Raw genomic sequence first — 21,569 nt, 5'->3', positions numbered from 1 at the left:
TCTCTTCCTATGATGTGACTGTGTACATACAATGTAACCTAATCCTGTCATACACACACATCTCTTCCTATGATGTGACTGTGTACATACAATGTAACCTGATCCTGTCATACACACACATCTCTTCCTATGATGTGACTGTGTACATACAATGTAACCTGATCCTGTCATACACACACATCTCTTCCTATGATGTGACTGTGTACATACAATGTAACCTGATCCTGTCATACACACACATCTCTTCCTATGATGTGACTGTGTACATACAATGTAACCTGATCCTGTCATACACACACATCTCTTCCTATGATGTGACTGTGTACATACAATGTAACCTGATCCTGTCATACACACACATCTCTTCCTATGATGTGACTGTGTACATACAATGTAACCTGATCCTGTCATACACACACATCTCTTCCTATGATGTGACTATGTACATACAATGTAACCTGATCCTGTCATACACACACATCTCTTCCTATGATGTGACTATGTACATACAATGTAACCTGATCCTGTCATACACACACATCTCTTCCTATGATGTGACTGTGTACATACAATGTAACCTGATCCTGTCATACACACACATCTCTTCCTATGATGTGACTATGTACATACAATGTAACCTGATCCTGTCATACACACACATCTCTTCCTATGATGTGACTATGTACATACAATGTAACCTGATCCTGTCATACACACATCATGTGTAATGTTTGCAGATAGCAGCACTTGGATGCCATCCACAAGTTGAGTCTTCAGTCTGAGCTGGAAGAAGCAGCAGCCGCCTGGCACCAGGGAGAGGGAGGAGAGGGCAGGGAGCATCTAGCGAGGGAGGAGGCAGTGGTTGGCACATCCCTGCCCAGGCTGTGGCACTCGGTGTGACAGGGCACAGTACACACTGACACCTGGAAGGACAGGGCGCGTCATCTGACAGAGCAGGAAGTAGTGGGAGGATGCACGCTGCCTGACATGGGCTGAGGAGAGCCCCTGCCGCACCAGAGCTGTCCAGCATGGCAGCATCCAGCAACTCCAGCCTGTCGGGCTCCTCACTGTCCTCAGGTAGGTGTCCCCTGCAGGGAGGGTGAAGGGGCAGCAGCTGCTGGATGGGGTGAACTGCTGCAAGTTCCTTCCATGGACTGAGCTTGCAGAGCTGTATTGTCAGTGCTTGCAGGACTGACTTTGACATATGCAGCAGAGCTGGTCCGGTCAGATGTTGCAGACATTTGAAACCAAAACTCAACCTGTCCCGTGTAGCAGAGCTGAGTTTGCATTGGGGTTTTGCATTTGAAAGCAATTATGCAAATTAAGTTTTGAGAGATGAGTTGGTGTAGCAGAGCTAAGTGTATGAGCTGTAATATCATAGTATCCTCCTGGGATCTGACTTCAGGTAATTGGGATAAGTTGCATCTGGAATTAAAGATGTGAACTGCAGGACACTACCCCAGAGCTGGGTAACAAGTGCCCTCCTTACTACTGCAAACTTCTGGGGTAGAAATTGTGTGATCTTACTCCCCATTTCTGGGTAGGCGGCTGTTACCTATTCCTGGTAATATTCTGTGTATCCTATTGTGCTTGCTATGTGTGGATAGACAGTGTCTTAGGGGCATATTCACACAGCCCGGATCTGCTCAAGGCACATCCTGTAAGGAATATTTAGAGAAAAACCTGCATCTGATATTCAGATATTAGTTTGGATGCCAGATTACCCACCTGTGGATAAGACACACAATTGTAACAAATCTACAAGTTTTCCATGTGGAATCCGCAGTTTGTTCATTATTCCAAAAATATTTTTTTTTTCCTGGAGTAAATAAATGGATGTAAAGTGCATTTACAAGTGATGGGAGAACATAAAATGTACAGAATCCAAAACTCAAGTTCACGACTTCAAGGTGTGAAAATGACCTGATACATATAATAATAATGATATATTTACATGTGTCATTATAGAATAAATATTTACTTCTTACATTGTCTTCTTGTAATATATCAAATTAGAAAAAAAATAATGGATTCAGCAGGTTAAGGACTGACCAAGAACTAGTTTAAGACTCATAATGGAGATTTAGCAGATGAACATTTGTTCACCTCTTCCCTTTCCATACCGAAGGCTTCCTTAAAGGGATCCTTGCTGTAGTCAGTGTTCTTACTTTGATTTAGATGGTTGTGATCATCCTCTGAGGACTGGATATCAGGTGTTTGGAGCTCTAAGCTGTTGATACTTTTATCATTGGTCCCTCTCTTAATTCCACGCCAATTCCAAAATTTCGGATACATGCCCCTCTTCCACGAAATGCATTGCATCAATTGTGCCCTAGGCATGTACCTACTGTGCCCACCCATCATCTCAGCCTTTTAATGCTTCCATTTATTAAACAGCATAAACATATTGTGGCAAGTTTTTTATGGATAGTAACAATATCTACTTGTTAAATCTTTTCCTGTGTTTTAGATTTTAACCCATGGAGGTAAGTCCCAGTGTCACGGCGAGTTCATGCAGCGGAGGCAGTAGTCTGCCATGCATCGTTGCCCTGTAAATGCTCTTTTGTATGTGATTGGCAGCTCTGGGTCTTTCTGCTATAGCCACAGGCGGAGAAGCTCTGCTTCCTGAATGACAGATGATTTGCCATTGTTGCCTATGGCTAAAATGAAACTTTTCCTAAAGGGCAGCTGCCCCTCTCCCTGCAACCACATCAGGTGGTGCTAGATTATGTCTGCATACTAAGTTCCTTCTCAACCCAATACTTATGTAAACTGTATGTAACCTGCGGGTAAAACTAATCATATTTATACTGCAGTCATACGCTGCTCTTGACTAATACGCTCACTACTAGGCTGGGGTCATTGACATTGCTGCAAGCACATTAGATGTTGTTGTCATTATTATGCTGGGGGTAATGCTGGAAACTTGTGTATGCTGTTCCTACGTAACATTTCAGCAGAAAGCAGAAATATTTAGGTTAGGTTATCAAAGAAATTAAGTCAAGATGTGCTGAAGCATAGAAAAAATTGCAATTATCTGGCTTGTTGTGCTTTAGCATCATGTATGTGTTTATACATTGAAATTATTACAAAATAGGACATTTCCGCAGGGTTTTTACCAACTAATAATGTAATGGCATAATGCTAGGTTATTAAATCACTTTGTGATAGTTAAAAATACACTCCTAGGACTCCCACTGATCATTAGAAGAAAGGGGCCACAGCATAGGCATAGCTAGGTAGTCAAAACCCACCCAATGGAACCCCCCAAAAATAGAAACTATTACCCACATAGTGATAGTGGTCCTACCCAAGGCTCAGAACGTCGTATAAATAATCACACTACATTGAAACGTAGTTAGCAACGTGTATTTGGTGACAAATTCAGATCAACGCCAAAAAGGGCAGAAAGCTGTCCTTCCATTTTCATTTTCATTGCTGTCCACCTTGACAGATATGAAAAGAAAGTATTTGATTCATATCAATATAAGGAGTTGTTTTTCTATGATGTGTCCATCTATGAAAGATAGGAGTAGTAGTACTGCGATAAGACCATGTTTGTAGGGTAAAAGTGGTAGTAATGCGCTGTGCCCATATTTGCGGAGTAGTAGTAGTATTATATTGCGCCCATATATAGCGATAGGAATGCTTCTCCTACAGTACTGTGCCCACTTATGTAGAATATGAATAGAAGTACTATGCTGTGTCCAACAAAACAGTAAAGGGGAGAAGTTGTACTGTGCTTTGTCTAAGTATATAGTAAAGCAGAGTAGTAGTACTTTGTTGTTCCCAAATATGCAGTAAAGGGGTTAGTAGCACTGTGCTGTGCCCACATATGCAGTAAATTGGGTAGTAGCACTGTGTTGTGTCCAGATATGTCATAAAGAGGAGTAGTAGTATAGGAAAATTAGTACTGTGCTTTGACCAAAGTAGGAATGGAGTCCTAAAGGAGACCAATAGACAAAGTTAATGTAATCAGTTTAAGTTCTTTTTTCTTGCAATGGTCCATATGGGCATTGGATCCAAGTATATGCTTATGTAGTTAAATGTGATATATATACAACAGACCCAACCCACGTCACCAATGGATTCCAGCATTTTTGACAATTATCATGGCACTAGGTCTTGCAGGATGCGTTCTGTAAATCTCAGTGTAGGAGGGTAGAGAATTTATGATACTTAGACTGCCATAAATCAAAGGATTTGAAATTGTTGTGTGAGTTTGGGCTGCCACCTGGCTTATAATCTTCTGCCATAATTTTACTTTTAGGCCAGTGCTTTTTTTTTTTTTACAAGTGTTATTATAAGGCTTTTGATTTCTGAGTTTAATAAGTATTTATTACTAGAAGACCTTCTAGTGCACCTTTTTTTTGAGTTGCAGTGGTGTAAACCCTAGTTGTGGGAGCGGCCTGTGGACCAGCATGGCTTTTAGGTCCCGTTCCAACTGCAATTGATGTGACCCATATGGCTATGCCACCGCCATCTGTAGGGGACAGGACTCAGTGGAGGGCATTTAGTTGGTGCAGTTAGATTAGATTACTACTTGCTCATCCTATGGATTCCTAACTATGCCTGGAGCCCATCCTGGTGACAGGTGCCCTTTAACAAAGTAGTTGTATGTGTGTCAGTGACTTTAAATAGTCTATTCTGCATTATAGTCTTACATTTGTGGTGTTGTAAAATGACTTTGATAAGAACTAATGAGATCCTGAAGTGCTTTCCTGCTAGTGATTTATTACAGCAGCCAGTCTGTTTTGCAGTGTCAGCATTTTTTGAGGTTATTCGGTAGAAAGGGGAACCCATAATTATTGATTTGTTTTTATTTAATTCAGCGGCAATTATAATCGCTTCTTTAATTTTTAATATATTTGAGTTGGGATCGCTGCTGTCAAGCTGCCTCTGAGCTGATGTCTCTCAGTAAGTCCATAGCCGATCACAAGTAAAGTATTCTCCGTTTTCTCCATTCCCTCTGACAGACATAGGCACGTGACTTCCCAGGCCGGTACATACTAATCAATCAATGCGCTCCCGTTGTTGCTATATGTCTGCTTTTACATTGTGACCATGTTCCGAGAAGCTTTTTACTCTTCATGTAATTATCTTATTACATCCCTGTGTTTTTCTTCTTGTAACCTGAGTCCATGGCGCTAGTTCCCAAAAGATGGATGTGAACAGACATACAGTAGAAGTCAAAGCACCATTTGTATGGAAATCAAGTCACATATATATAAAAATATCCCTCCTTCTAGATATGAATATGATATTAGTTTGATGTATGAGGGATTCTAGATCATGATTTACTGCAGAAAAGTAAAATGTTCTTAAAGAAGTTTTATTGTATTTTCTAATGAAAACAAAGCTGTGATTTTCAGTTTTCCCTAATTTGGTTGGTGGAGACATGGCTGTTGTCACTCACTGCTCCACCTCCCTTCCCCATAGACTTTCTGTATAATCTCACTCCACTTCAGTTGCCCCTATGTTTGGGTTCTATAGCACCTCCAGCCGCACCAGTAATCAGTGGTAATAGGTCACCATTTATTTTCATTTTTGAACTGCTATGGCCACGGAGGGGATTTTGCCCTAGATCAGAATCCACACTGTCAGTTTTTTGGTTTATCTGCCAGCTAGTAAGTGCATATTTTCTGGCCTTTGGTCTTTTAGTAAGCTCATGATCGGAGGGTCTCCAGTGCCCTCACATCACTATGGCAGATTAGAACTACTCAGGGAAATCCTGTGTGATTTTCCAGAGCTGAGATATAACTGTGTTGTAAAATAGCAATATACTGCACTTATTCTCCATGTAGGGCTGCAACCAATGTGTCTTATTACTCATTACAAAATTTATACAGCACAGTAATGTACCTAATAAACCTGCATCATAAAGCTGCCTCGTGCAGTGGTTATTCGGGGCTTGCTGTTACACACACTATCATCTCATCCTACATCCCTTTCCTATTATCTGTTTCTTCTTATCTCACTATATGATTACAGTTAATTTCCACCAGTGGTTGACATTAGCTGCATAGTCTGCAGATGGAAACTGTAAGTTTCTTTCTTTTGTTTTGTGTATTTTTGTGTATTTTCTCTTCCATGTGTCTTTTTTTTTATTAGTGAGCAAAAATAAAAAAAGAGCTCTTTTGATCTTTCCAATTGGCTGCAATGAAACAAAGAGTGAAAAATTTAAAGGGGTCTGAATACTTTCCGTACGTACTGTACCATTCTCTCCTGCAGGCTGTAGTAGATTGTGCCATATTGCATCCGATTGGTGCCACATCACTCCCCTAATAATATGCAGTTCTGGAGGTTAAGCACTGATTGTGATATCTGACAGCAGGTGTCATACTTTATAATACAGAAGACACTTGCCCTGTATGGAGAGGCCCTCTCTATACATCCCAAACCGCATCAACTCAAGGTGCCATAAACACTGATTCAGATAAGTATTTTATTCTTTCACTACCATGAGCTAATTTATATTTTGGTAATGTACTTAATTGTCAAATATGAATAAAATAATTGGGCCGTATGATTTATGGATTGAATTTTTTGTCTGTCACTTCTCTACATGAACTATGCAATATTTTCCATTTTCATCAGCAAATAATTCTGCCTCTGTATTCTGAAATGCTAAGGAGATTACAGGTAATTACTTTCTCTCGTGATGAACATGAGCAACACAAAAAGATCAACTTTCTTTTCATGTAGATGAGACTTTATTATTTGTTATTGATTCATTGATCATTTCATCCTTGGGTGCAGTCTTTGTCTATGGAAGGTTTTCTATTCACTGAAGTTGTTATTATGGGGTCTGCTTCACACAGTGGGGCAGATTTACTTACCGGGTCCTGACGCGATCCCACGGTGCATTGTCCGACGAGGATTCAGGTCTACCGCGATTCACTAAGCTCGTGCTCCCGAATTCCTGTACCCGTTGCTTCTGCGCTGAGGTCCGCCGGAGATCACCTGCTTCTTCCCGGTTCTTGTAAGTGCGTCTCTTGCAACACAATTCTAAATGTTAAATCCTGCGCTTTGTCCGAATCCATCTGGTTGTCCAACGGCCCGCCCCCCGATATCTGTCGCGTGCAAGCCGGCACCGAAGCGCCAAAATCTGATCGCGTGCTCCAAAATCCCGGGGCAATTCGGCGCAAAACGGAAACCGTCGGGGAACCCGACGAAAATGCATTCGACGGACCCTTAGTAAATAAGCCCCACTATGTTTGCATCTCATTTTTTTTTTCTTTTCGTATTTTATTAATATCATTAACATTTTTTTTTTCGAATGTGACTCTTTGTATACCATATATCAGTGGTGCCGAACCTATGGCACAGGTGTCAGAGGTGGCACTCGGAGCACACCTTGTGGGCACCCAGGCCATCACCCCAGCAGAATTGAGTTTCCAGACAGAACTCAAAACCTCCTCCTGCCGTCCCTGGCCACCCAGGATGTGTTGTTATCAGTGCCACTTTAAAGCTACACAACCTTAGCTGCCTGGGACTACAAGAGGAGCAAGGAGGTGCAGACAAGGCTGCGTTATTGGAGCTCCTGCTCTGGGCCCCACAGTTCTTCCTGTTTAGGGGACCCTGGAAGAAAGCTACAGTGAGAATCTGAATTTCTCCTCTTTCTTTCAACTGTATTGGTGTCAACACGTTACTGCTTAAATTGCCATGTTGGCACTATGCATTTAAATAAGTCAGTTAGGTTGTTATTTGGGTACACTGTCTCTAAAAGGTTCTCATTACTGTCATATATACTTGAGTTTAAGACGACCTGAGTATAAGCTGAGGCTCCTAATTTTACAACAAAAAAATGGGAAAATGTATTGACTCCAGTATAAGCCTAGGGTAGGGAACGCAGCTGCTACTCTCTAATACAATGTCCAGTACTCTCCCCTAATTAATGAAATGTCCACAGCAACCCCTCCAATTAATAAAATGTCCAGCAGAGTGCCCCATTAATAAAATAAACTTAGTACTCACCCTCCGACGCTGACCCCCAGCATCCCTTTTCTCCCTACTGAATGTCTTCGGGTTCCTGGCCAGGCCAGCAGATTCACATGTATGCGATATGCCGGCACATAAACTATGATGTCAGCAGGATGTGACACTGCCGTGTCATAGTTTCTGTGCTGGCAGAAGGCATAAACGTGCATCTGCTAGCCCAGTCGGGAACCCAAAGAGGGAGAAAAGGGATGCGGGGGTCAGCACCAGAGGGTGAATACTAACTTTATTTTTTTTTTTATATACCTGGGTATAAGCTGAGTGGAGCTTTTCAGCAGAAAATCTCAGCTTTAAAATTTTTTATAGCCTTTTTAAAAATACAGAAATAAGCCCCTACAAAAAATTATGCTCTTCGCTATTGTCTGATTCAGTAGCGTTCTTCATTCAAGTGCAAGGTTATTTTACATGGAAAGAGAGGTCTAGTTCTTATTCACCAATCATCACGCCGCTTTCAGTATTTAGATGTAAAGTAGAGGCTCAATGGATGTAAGCATAGAATGGGTTTTTACACTATTAGCACATCTTCTGATCAGCTTACCTCAGCCACATATATTGGGTGCAACCTGAAAAGAATGGTATTGATTCTAGAATTACATACCTGTAAATAAGTTATTTATATTCCAGGTTTGTAGCTGGAGCACTGAGGTAGTGTCCTTACACTTCTGTGTTCTCTGATTTCTGCATTCAAACTGCTCCCCAGCCCCTCCCTTCTTCTGTTATTTCTAATCAGAAGCCTGTTACAGCTCTTACTCAGAGAAGAGGGGAGGGGCTGTGTTGTGAAATGTCATCCCAGTGTACCAGGTCCAGCTACAATCCTGGAATATAAATACATTTTCACAGTCCTGCTGCTACTAACTACATAGCCAATGGTATGGCTACACAGATCTCAAGGGCCAATACGTGTTAGACCCCTTTAAATTGAATCTACCAGTTGCGGAGCCTTCCTTTTCGATTAGCTGATATAGGATCATTTCTTTAATAGCCCAGAAATTGTGTAATTTTGCCTAAAATCGTTTAAATATATGCTAATTAGTCTTGGCCGCTCCTGTGTATGTCACACAAGTTGCCTTGCACTTTCTGCTCATAATTTTAGATGCCTCCTGTGTGTACTTGTTTACACCCATTCACTCCCATTCCCCTGTCCTGGGGATGTCTCGCGCATGCGCAGGTGAGGTAAACAATGTGCTGCCAGATGTGTTAGTGAACCCAGAAGCGGCTTAACAAAGAGAAGAGAACAACATACAGGGGCGTCTGAGACCATTTACCATATTTTTAAAAGACGTTTTTCTGTGAAATTACAAAGTTTCCAGGCTAATGAAGATTAGATCCAGTATCAGTATGAAAATGCTGAACAGTAAGTGTGCGGAGCTAAAATGAAGGCTTTGCAAGTGGTACATTTTCTACTTTTAAAAGGTGTATAACTGCAAAAAGTCCAAAAGTCCAAAAAAGCAGAAATAAAATATTGAGATTTTTATCACATAAAAAAGGTAGCATGTTTAATTTTTGGCTGTTTTTCGGACAAAAAAAGGCCCATGAAAAGTAGCCTTTTATTTGACTGGGTGTGTATATAAATCTTCATCTTTCTGTCTGCATCCATATGTGACGTTGGAGTCGCACTATTGAGCTCCTCGCTGTGAAGCAGAAGCTGTGATGTGCTGGGGTAAAAGTGCAGTCAATTAAAATGCATTTTGCTGGAGACGCTCCACGGCGGTGCAGGAAGATGCCAAGATTGAAGTATTTTATTGCAGCTGTCGGTAAACACTGGTTGCAATAGGATAAAATACATGCCTGTTAATATATAACATTGTATATTTTATTATGGATATTAACACATCAAAGGGTTTTGGTCAGGGCCGGCGCCAGCACTGGGCATACCTGTGCGAGTGCCAGGACCCAGAGCTGCTGGGGGGTCCACATAAAGCTGTACATAAGAAATCAACAGAGTTGAGGGGGGCTGTATCTAATTAATCCATGGGTGTGAGGGGATTTATATAAAATAATATGAGGGGGCTGTATATAAAATAACCATAAGGGGACTATATATAACCATGAGGGGGTTGTTTGGGATGATAAACTAGGGAATATATTAGGGAACAGGAGACTGAATTTCTGAATTTTGAATGCCACTATGTAGGTTCACTGGAAAGGGGCCCACTGAGGCTGTGTCTCCCAGGGAACCAACCCTGTGTCTCCCACTGAAACTTAGAACCAACCCTGGTTTTGGTGAACATGAGATTCATATAAAGAAAGTCTACCAGTTCCCTGATCATTTTAGAAGTACAACTTGTACTGCACGGAGTATGTTACAGGCCTTCCAGGCTGACTTTTCTTGTTCCTCAGTGATCTGACATTTTATAGAAAATTATATTTTTATTGTTATCTATGCCAATAAGCTTCTCAGTGCACCAGGGTTGGGCCAAGTTGACATATGCCCTCAATTTCTCCTTTCTACTCCTACTGGTAGTTGTGCATTCTCCCTCGGATCCCTTCTGATCCACAGCTCTGTCATGTAAAAAGGAATCAGACTCCTATTGACACAGCATCTTGTGTGGACAGGAAGTCAATGGGGGAAATGAATTATGCGTTCTTCGCCAGAAAGTACCTGAATTTCCCTGCTTCCGACTGTTTTCTCGCCTGTCCGACCCGCACGCCACTAGTTACTATAGTTTAGTGGGATACTATAGCAAAAAAACTCTGCCAGTTCCGATCTGGTCTACAGGTCTACTGGTTTTTGCCCATATTCATTAAGAGGAAGGTGCCTCTTGTTGAATATGGTCGCCCTACCGGAAGGAGAGGAAATTTTAAGATTGGCATTCCAAACACCAGTCTGAATTCCCACCAATGTTTTTAGTCATTCTCAATAAAAGGCCCCATGCACATGACCGTCTGAGGGACATATAGACGCCTCTACCCATAGACGGGTATGGAGCCTGAGCTCGGTTTACATTTCCGTGCCTACTCTATCTTGTGCTATTCCCTATGGAGAAGGGAGGGTTGAGCAGCGCTCATCCCTGCTCCTCTTCAGCACGCCTCCTGTATACATCAGCATTAATTTGGGAAACGCCATCGTAGCCGGGGTAATGCTGTCATCAACGCGCGTTTTGGCTATTTCATCGTTGCCCCAGAGGAAGGCTAGCAATAGCCAAAATGCGCACCGGGACAGCAGTACCACGGCTACGTTGGTGTTTCCAATCATTATAGGTGAGTGTTAGCTTTCCACACTATTTGGCTAGAGCAATAGGGTCCCGCATACTACATATAGATATACACATTGTTTTTTCTCTTTACATACTGGGACGCCGCTTCATATGACTTGCCTATTGTAATGCACTAACCATTGCCATATGAATACATCTTGTTCACACCTAACGTAACATGCCATAGCAGGGGTAACTGAACTGTCTGCTTCAGAATTGATTTCTGTTCTTTTAATGTTGTTTTAAATTGTCATAATAAACGTTTTTTGTATTAAGCTTATCCCTTGGTCTTGATTTTTCCCGTTATGTGGGATGAAGTAGGTGTTATAGATAGGTGTCATACAATTAATATACAGGCAGTCCCCGGGTTACATACAAGATAGGTTCTGTAGGTTTGTTCTTAAGTTGAATTTTTATGTAAGTCGGAACTGTATATTTTATCATTGTAATCCCAGCCAGAACTTTTTTGGTCTCTGTGACAATTGGATTTTAAAAATGTTGGGTTGTCATAAGAATCAATATTAACACCAAAGCTTCATTACAGACACATTTGATAACGGTTACAGCTGATCAATGTAGCCTACGACTAAAGTACAATAAATTACCAATATCCAGAGGTCCGTTTGTAACTAGGGGTCGAGTGTTGTTAAGTAGGGGACCGCCTGTATCTGATTATTATTTTAATATCCTCCCTGATTCTATGGATTGTGTGTATAAATTGTGGTGTAGCTTTGGTGATCCAGAACATCTATGGTCCTAGACCTTTGGAAGATTTCTTTAGGTCCGGTATTCATGTTAAATTGCTTATAAAATAGTGTCCCCAAGATCCTACAGTGAAATATATTTTCTACATTTTAATAGTAAAATATATTATTAAGAGGAGAGAGGGAGATGATGCCAGTAACCTGTATTTTCTGGCACAATTGTGTATTCTATCAGCTTCTTACTTTCTGTACCCATCATCTGCCTGCAGGAAAGAACAGGAAACATATGCTGTTGTTCGCAGCACGATGCTGAGGGGAAAGGGAGCTCAATCTGCTGCATGCTGCTATTCACACATGGATTTTTTATAGGGCTGCAGAGTCTTATGGAGCTGTTTTTATTACAGCGCAGTAGAAGCCGGCTTGTTATATCGCATAGACATCCCATAAATGATCACGTACGAGTAATCTTCCAGAGATTTATATAATAGGGTTGATCTCGGTGATTAGCCGAGGAATAGAGAACACGTCAGTAATCTGCATATTTTGTGTAGTCACAGATAATTAAAAGTTGTGACAATTGCTTGGAATTGCTGCTGATTGAGATTAAAAGTTTTTCTTAATTAGAAATGTATTTTAAGTATTATATTTAAAGGGACATGACAGAATTAAATTTGTGATCTCAAAAGAATATATACTGTATACTGTATGTGGGTGCATAGTACTGACCCTGCTAATAGGAGAGGTCAGTAATACAATAGCCTCCTAAATCTGAAGGCATCTAAAGGCTGCAATTTGCATTTAATGCAAATACATTCCAGCACTAATAATAATATAATAATAATTCTTTTATTTATATAGCGCACACACATTACGCAGCGCTGCACAGAGCATGTCAAATTGGTCAAATATGTTTTGGAGTGTTGGAGGAAACCGGAGTACCCGGAGGAAACCCATGCAAACACGGAGAGAACATACAAACTCTTTGCAGATGTTGACCTGGATGGGGTTCGAACCCAGGACCCCAGCACTGCAAGGCAGAAGTGCTACCCACTCAGACATCATGCAGCACTGAAACGAAAATTTGGTTTCTTTCTTTATTTACACTTCCAATTCAACTGAAACATCACATGGTTGAATCCCTTCTTGGGAATGATGCCACAAGTTTTTCCCACCTTGATTTGGGGAATCTCTGCTTCTTCCTTGCAGATCCTCTCTAGTTGGTAAACGTTGGTGGAGGCCATTTTCAAGTCTCTCTCGAGATGCTCAAATGGGTTTAGGTCAGGACTCTGACTGGGCCAGTCAAGAATGGTCACAGAGATGTTTTGAAGCCATTGCCATTGTTATTTTAGCTTTGTGCTTAGGGTCATTGTCTTGTCGGAAGGTGAACCTTGGCCCGGTCTGAGGTCCAGAACATTGTGGAAGAGGTTTTCATCCAGGATATCTATTTACTTACCCCCATTAATCTTTCCTTCTATTGCAACTGGTCATCCTGTCCCTGCCTCCATAGCATGATGCTGCCACCACCATGTTTCACCGTTGAGGTTATATTAGGCAGGTGATGAGCATACGCTCATACCGCTTCGAATTAACACCAAAAAGTTCAGACCAGAGATTTTATTTCTCATAGTTTGGGAGTCCTTTATGTGTATGCATGCTTTTGTATGTCTTGCAATGCAGAGAGGCTTCCGTTGGTATACTCTGCATCTCTGGAGCACAGCTACAGTGATCTTGGGGTTCTTCTTTAGCTCTCTCACCAAGGCTCTTCTACCACAATTGCTTAGATTGGCTGGACGGCTGGCTAGAGGAAGACTTGTGGTGGTCCCAAATTACTTGCATTTAAGGATTATGGAGGCCACTGTGCTCTTATGGACGTTAATTGCTGCAGAAATTCTTTGGCCAGTTCTGTTCCTTGCCAAAATTATGTCTCTGAGCTCTCTGGACAGTTCTTTAGACCTCATGATTCTCTTGTGCTCTGACATGCACTGTTAGTTGTAAGGTCTTATATAGACAGGTCTGTGCCTTTCCTAATAAAGTCCAGTCAGCTTAATTAAACACAACTGGATTCCAATGAAGGAGTAGGACCATCTAAAGGAGGGTCAGAAGGAAATGGACAGCTGTGAGTTAAATATTAGTGTTACAGCAAAGGTTGTGAATACTTAGGACCATGTGATATTTCAGCTTTTCTTGTTTAATAAATTAGCAAAAATATCTACATTGACATTCTGTTAAAATGGGGTGCAGCGTGTACATTAATAAACAAAAAAACTTTTTTTTTTTATTAAATAACTTGCAAAACATGACAAGGAAGAAACAAAAACAAAGCAGCAGTAGCCTTGTACATGTCAAATAGAAAAGTACTTTTTCTAAAAGTACTAAAAGTAAAAAAAAACTTTTTTGATCTTACCAATTAGCTGCAATGAAGTGAAACATTTTTAAGGGTTAAAGTGTACTGGGAAGTTGAAACCAAATTCCAAACAAGAACTGCATTTGTCCCATTTACTTGCGGGCTCTGTTTTTTTGGCTTTCACTGTGCACTCCCGTTGACACATTAGGGCACAGTTACTTACCTGTCCTGTGTGATCCCCGCTGTGCGTTGTCCAACGAGAATGAACTTTGCCACGATTCACAAAGGTCATGTGCCCGGTTTCCTGCATCTGTCGCTTCCCCGCTCAGGTCCGCCGGAGTTCACCTTCTTGTTCCCGGTGTATGTAAGTGCATGTCTTGCGACACAATTTTAAAGTTAAAAAGTTAAATCCTCCCCCCCCCATTTCTGTTGCATGAAAGTTGTCACGATTGCGTCAAAATACGATCGCGTGTAACACAATCCCCTTCTAAATAGCTGTCACAGCTGTGCAAAACCCGAAAAATGTTAAAAGCCGACGAAAGTGCAGTCTGCGGGACCCTTAGTAAATAAGCCCCATTCACTTTATTCTTTGGGCTGGTACGATCATGGAGATAGAAAAACTTTCACTATTGGGACTAGGTAATGTTTCCAGTTGTGTCTATAACATCAATCTGAAGAAATGTTCCTCCAACTTTCATAAGTTCCGTCTGCAGTTTTTCAAAATTTTCAGAGATAAATTTGCATCGATCGGACACGAGTTACATTCACGTTCTGCATGCTCTGCACTTCTGTTTTTTTCGGTGAAGAAGCGTTTAGCAATGAATTTCCGAGGAATGACAGGTTGAGTGAACTGTTATATCTGTTCCTGCATTTATTTATACTTAAGCGCTAGTCAATCTGTCATCTCCACAGATAAACTGCAGTAATACATATAGATGTCCCTATTCACTTCACTCACTGACAGTTGCCATTTGTAGCTATGGCTACGAGGGATTTCAGAATAGTGGCATTTATTAGAATTCAGTGTTAGCTACTAGACCCCTGACACCCATACATACGTTTTATGCATCTCCTGTTTGTTACTTCTCTTGCATTTAGATGTTCTGTAGTCCTTGGAGATGAGAGATATGAGCGCTATGGTCTATTGTATTCCTGCTGATCTGCAATTACTGACCTGTATTTGTAAGCTCGGGTTACTTATGCTTGAAGTGATTGCTTATACATATAGTCGTAACAAACGTATATGTCCTATATTTTTGTACATCGTGAACACTGAATGGTTTCTGTTCAATGCAATGTAGTGTTTTGGAAAACTGGCTATATGAATGAAGTGAAAATTGCAACACTGTAATTTTAAAGATGATCTGTCAAAGCAAGATTTCTGTGTTTTGTATGTATTGCAATTTTCTTTCCTGGAGCATTGGTACAAATCAATTTCCCCCCTTGGGGATCAATGAAGTCATATCGTATCGAATTGTATAGTATTTTAGGGATATAATGGCAGCGGAAGATTGCCTGACTGACTGCTTTCTGTATGGAGAGAGATTATGTGCTGGGCCCTCTCCATACATAGCAGGAATTTACTGAATTAGGCTACATTCACACGATGTTTGCCCGCCGTACCGTAGTACAACGGGCATACATCAGCACTGCGGAGAGGAGCAGGGGATGAGTGCTGCTCACCCCCGCCCCTCTCCATAGGGAGATACAGCGCACGGCGCCGTAATATGGGAAAAGATAGGACATGTCCTATCTTTTCCCGGGCTACGGAGCGGTACGGTGCCGCACGTGTGCCCCGTGAGCCCATAGGAGTGTATGGGGGACGTATATCGGCCGTATATACGTCGGCCGTATATATACACGTCCCCCATACATGTGTGTGAATGTAGCCTTATACAGCAAACACCAGCCACTAACACCCGTGATTGGTGCCTCCGGCAGGGTCTGCTGTAGATCAAGTGACAATTTACTGCAATACGGTAGCATTGTTGTATATTGTGTGAGTGATCCTATTGTGAAAAGTACCCTTGGTGGCCTAAAAAAAAAAATTTAAACATTTCAAAACACCCCCCCTCCTCTCTAGAATGGAAATAAAAATAAACATAATTATAAACATGTTATGTATCACCGCATCCCAAAATGCCAGAACTCTCAAAATATAAAAAGGATTATTCCCTACTGTGAATCCCATCAAGGAAAAAAAAAATGTTTATTTGTCCGAAGCTACACTTTTATCCCACACATAAAAATTTTAACCAAAATTATGAAAAGGTCGTACATTTCCCAAAATAGTAGCAATGAAAAGGTCAGCTTGACCTGAAAAAAATGACACCCTTTACAGCCATGAGCACACAAGTATTGAACAATTTTTGGTGTCAGAATTTGGAAAAGGCCAAAACAAAATTACTTGAAACATTGTAATTTTCTTAAAGGTATTAAAACATAATAAAAGCTATAGAAATTTGCTGACCCATAGAATTAAGGAGAGGTATCATTTGGAATGCACAAAAAAACATAAATACGAAGCCTATAAGAAAATGGGGCAACTGTGTTTTTTGGTCAATTGTACTGCTTTTGGAATTTTTCCCCACTTCCCTGTACATTTGCAAAGTCAAAGTCAAATGTGCAAAGTCAGACAGAAACCTTACAAATCTGGGCCAATCTTACCATCGATTAGTAAGACTTGACATTAAGTCAGGGGGGATTGTTAGAAATTTGGCCACTTGGCTTCTATTTATGCTGTTATAATAATTTGTCAAATATTTAGCTATGAAAATTGGTTAGAAACAAAATATTGTTCACAAATACCCATCATATGGATACGTTTACGACTGTGATTTGTGATGCATGTAAACAGAGTTTAATTATAATGTTGGCAATAATCGTAAATTATATCTAACATAACATTTCACAATGAATGTTTAGTTTACTTCATGTTAATATGACTCATCCATTCAAGTCTATACAGCATACCCACTATGTGCTTAAGTTTTATTGTATGTTTATTAATATGAATGAGATGAAATAATAATATATTTCAATATAAGGTCAAAAGAATAGATCCACAATCCTCATTAAAGTCATATAAAGCACCTGTATAAGCCCGAGGGCTTCACAACTGGCTGTGCTCTGCCACATTAAGCTCAAGTACGGACGCTCCTTGTGGGATATTTATTCTTGAGCACGGAGATAGCCCAGTCTTTTTGGACTGCTCCGTGTTCAAAAAAATCTGCACCCGCCCTCCCCTCTGTTTTGCTTATTTTGATGTTTGCTTTATTGTTGCCTTTTCTAGTAGTAACAGCTGGGCCTGTGGTGGAATCTTGACCCTCTTATACTGCTGGTTAAACCACCTGACAGAACAACTAGGACATGCAGCTCATATCTCTGCAGTCTGTAAATGTGTATATATTAAGAGCTGTTTGACGGAGACTTAGCTTCTGTGACTTACTCCTTCCCCCTCCCCTCTCGATAGAGATTCAGGGGGTCATTTATTAAGGGCCCGATTCGCGTTTTCCCGACGTGTTACCCGAATATTTCCGTTTTGCGCCGTCTTTCCCTGAATTGCCCCGGAATTTTGGCGCACGCTATCGGATTGTGTCGCATCGGCGCCGGCATGCACGCGACGGAACGCGCTTACCTTAATCAGGAATAGGCCGGTGAACTTCAGTGCATTCCGGCGGGCCTCGGCGGACTTCAGCGCAGCAGCGCCACCTGGTGGACATCGGAAGAACTACCTTAGTGAATCCCGGCCGGACCCAAATCCACCGCAGAGAACGCGCTGCTGGATCGCGAATGGACCGGGTAAGTAAATCTGCCCCTCAGTCTGACAACTCTGTGAGCTTTTTCCTGTCTTGCTAGTAAAACATAATAGGAGGATGATAAGAATGATAAGTGGAGAAGGAGGAGTCCAATGGCTGGGACACCAACCGAACAGGGAGAATGGTACATCCAGCAATCTGGAGAATGGGTGGAGTGGCAGGATGAGCATGCACTCATCAGTATGCCTCACTCTGGCACTCAAATATATAGTGAATAGGGGAACAGGAGATGGTCAATTTCCGACAAACCAATATGGAAATTCATCCTGCCTTTCTGGCCTAATTCTAAGTATTGCTTGGAGTCATGTTCTTGTGTGGTCAGTGAGAGTCCCAGCAGTTGGACCCTCAGTGATCAGCTTGTTATTCACTTGTGGGTAGGGGATAACTTGCAAACTTAGTGCAACCCTTTAACTATCTAACAACTAGAATAACTCTTAATATATCTATATATATACACATTATTCTAAATATAGATGTGTATTCTGGTGTGCTTGTAGATTTCCGAGAAGCCTTGTGACACTTGTAAATTGTATGCTTGATGTGCACAGCTGAGGAACTACACCCATCTATTAATATTGCATTATTTTATAAATAAACCCAAATTACAGCTCAGCGACTCACAGCGTGTTAGGCCCCACCTCATAGCTATGGGAAATTATTCAATGAGTGTCATACCACCGACATCTTTGGCTTATTGATTATTGGAATGTGCTGGTGATTATAGAAAACTACTGTGCAGATAGAATAGATATGAGGGTGGCCCCAGCCATAGTCTGGTACCCATCACTGAGTACACAGCAGGTGCTGCCAGTGGAAGCCTTGTCAGACCCAACATGGAATTTTACATGTTAAATTACAAGATCAATGTAATGCCTGAATAACTAGATTCTGCCACAGCAATATCTGATTGGAAAGAACTACTTTCCATTCTGGCTCATAGTGAAACATATACCTGAACCATTAGATATGTCTGTGTCCTAATACTTTTTTTGAAAAAAAAAAATCTGTTTTGATGTTTTCTATAGTACACCCTTGCTCCTTTCACATAAAGGTGAATAGTAAGCCTATATTCAGATACCAGAACACTTAGGCTATAGACAGAGTACAAAGGATATTGACAGTACAGACACTAAAAGAGGTTTACAGGTCAAAGGAAAAAGGGTTCATGGCTCAGAAAAATAAAGCCATACTCACCTACCAGCTCCCTCACCACTTTTGACCCATCCTGTTTCCCCTTTGGTCTTACTGGTCTCTCTCGACATTGAAATTAGGATTGGCTGTACAGTCACATTTTTCATCTTAAAAGATCATGAAAAAGGACAATGTAGTATGGTAGTGTTTTGATGTCCACCTGTGCTCCTCTCTGTGTCCAACCCCGTAACCCCAACTCACCTGTCTGTGTTCCTGTTTCTGCTCCGGCAGACAGGCACACGCATCCCCACCTCCTAGGGTGCGCAAACGCCAGCTCCCGAAGATTTAAAGAGCCAGCGCACCTTTGATTGGCGCTGGCCATTCCCACAATCCTTCATAAGCCAGCCTCTTCCTGCACACCGCGCTGGATCTTTGTGCCTTCTAGCCATTGAAAAAACTTGTTCCTGATGCCCTGTGTTTACTGTTCCTGATGCCCTGTGTTGAATCCAACCCCGTGCTGCCCTTCCTGATCTACTGTTACATCCCCGACTCTGATCCTGTGCTGCCTGTCTCGACCTCCTGCCCGTCCCCGACCACGATCTTGCCTTCTGAATCTGTACTACGCCTTGCCCACCACTGCAGGCAAAATCATGCCTGCGAAGCGACCTGGTGGTACCACGCCGCAGCAAGTCCAACCCGCTGGTGAAAACCGGGTGCCACTTAGACTCCGCTAGGTGTCGGCTTACGTCATCCAGTGGGTCCACGTCCGCTGGAAAATGTACTTGTATCCACATTTCCTGTTGGCTATAGTGTGAGCTCTTCTTTGGTTATGAAATCCCAAGACTATTTTTTATCTTATACTTATCAGTTCTGTTTTGATCCACTGACCAATGGTGGCACTTGGTCATTACTGAAATTGTACCATCAATCCATATTATATAGCCCGCAGACTTGGAAATATGCCATCTATACTAGGGTATAAGCCGAGTTTAAGCAAAGTTTTTGCTTATTCTTAAGAATACCTCTAGTGCTTCGCGCAGCTCCTATTCCATCTTGGTTTCCTGTGTAACAGCGTAGATAGAGATAAGTCTATGCACTCAACCTGCGTGCACACTAAGACATGGTGCAGTCACTGCCCGATGACATCATAGTGTGTGTGCAGGCACAATGCGTGGGCCTGTCTCTATAGCTACACTGCTATACAGGAACCCCAAGAGAGAAGAGGAGCAGTGGTGAGCTCCAGAGGTAGATACGGAGTTTATTTTTTTTTTCTATAATGAGAACAGGCTTCTGGGCATTTCAATAGTGAGGGGAGGCTTCTGGGCATTTCATTAGTGAGGGGAGGCTGCTGGGCATTTCATTAGTTAGGGGAGGCTACTGGGCATTTCATGAGTGAGGGGAGGCTGCTGCTGGGCTTTTTTTATAGTGAGGGGAGGCTGCTGGGCATTTCACTACTGAGGGGAAGCTGCTGCTGGGCATTTCATTAATGAGAGGAGGCTGCTTGGGGTTTCCTAAATGAGGGCATTTCCTACCCTAGGCTTTTACTAGAGAATCAGGAAGGGAGAGAGAAGGGAGATGAAGGTATCAAACCTATATACCAAGTAAGTCCAGATCCATGTGGTACGTAATAGTGTGTGGGTTGGACCGGTATGGTAAGTAACACACCAAAGAGAGGCTTCCCATGAGCATACACAAAAACAAAAGGTATCCCTTTAAGGAGGGACAGGGAAAAAGGGGTAAAAGGAAGCACAATGAAAGACCGAATTGAGTCTGAATAATTGTAGTAAAAAATACTTTATTAATGACTATTTAAGACATAATGATAAAAGCAGGATGAAAATCCTCAGACAATGCTGAGGGGGAATGACAATGCAAGGCGGCGACAACAAATGAGAAATTCGTCACCCCGGGCAGACATAGGAGGAATTACACATGGACAAAGCATGCACATGTAATAGGTAAGGACAGAAGGTACATATAATGAAGGCAACAGGTGTAAAGTGGCACACAGCTGCTAACATGCATAAACATAGGTAATGCGCACAAACAGGTAGAGATAATACCTAACCAATGAACGAAAGGTGAGATGAAGTGGACCTCCACTGTCCGGGATGGCGATATCCCCGACGCGCGTTTCGGCTCGTAACAGAGCCTTCGTCTGGGGGTAGCATCATTCCAGTGAGGGGAGTGTTAAAAAGGAACAGTCAACCAATGGGAGCGCAAAGCCCCTGTCATGTGTGGGGGCGGAGCCGAATGGGTCACGTGATCGCTGTCATGTGTGGGGTTGGAGCCGAATGGGTCACGTGATCGCTGTCATGTGTGGGGGCGGAGCCAAGTGGTAGTGTGACGCGTCACATGGTAACCAGTCACGTGATCA

At 41.9% G+C, this 21,569-nt stretch overlaps 1 protein-coding gene across 2 annotated transcripts in view; it reads left to right on the top strand.

The window, feature by feature from the left end:
- Nucleotides 1–793: 793 nt before the first annotated feature.
- CHN2 (chimerin 2) overlaps nt 794–21,569 on the top strand; it is a 219,834-nt gene continuing 199,058 nt past the window's right edge. Inside the window, exon 1 of one of the 2 annotated variants that reach the window (XM_072153703.1) lies at nt 794–1,077. In XM_072153703.1, coding sequence (XP_072009804.1) covers nt 1,029–1,077 — 49 coding nt within the window. In that variant the 5' untranslated portion in view covers nt 794–1,028. The remainder of the gene's footprint in view (nt 1,078–21,569) is intronic. The other variant, XM_072153704.1, reaches the window with a different exon arrangement.

The sequence above is a fragment of the Engystomops pustulosus genome, chromosome 5 (genome assembly GCF_040894005.1).
Source record: "Engystomops pustulosus chromosome 5, aEngPut4.maternal, whole genome shotgun sequence".
Taxonomy (NCBI): domain Eukaryota; kingdom Metazoa; phylum Chordata; class Amphibia; order Anura; family Leptodactylidae; genus Engystomops; species Engystomops pustulosus.
The sequence above is the reverse complement of the archived record's forward strand: the minus strand, read 5'-3'. Positions and strand labels throughout refer to the sequence as shown.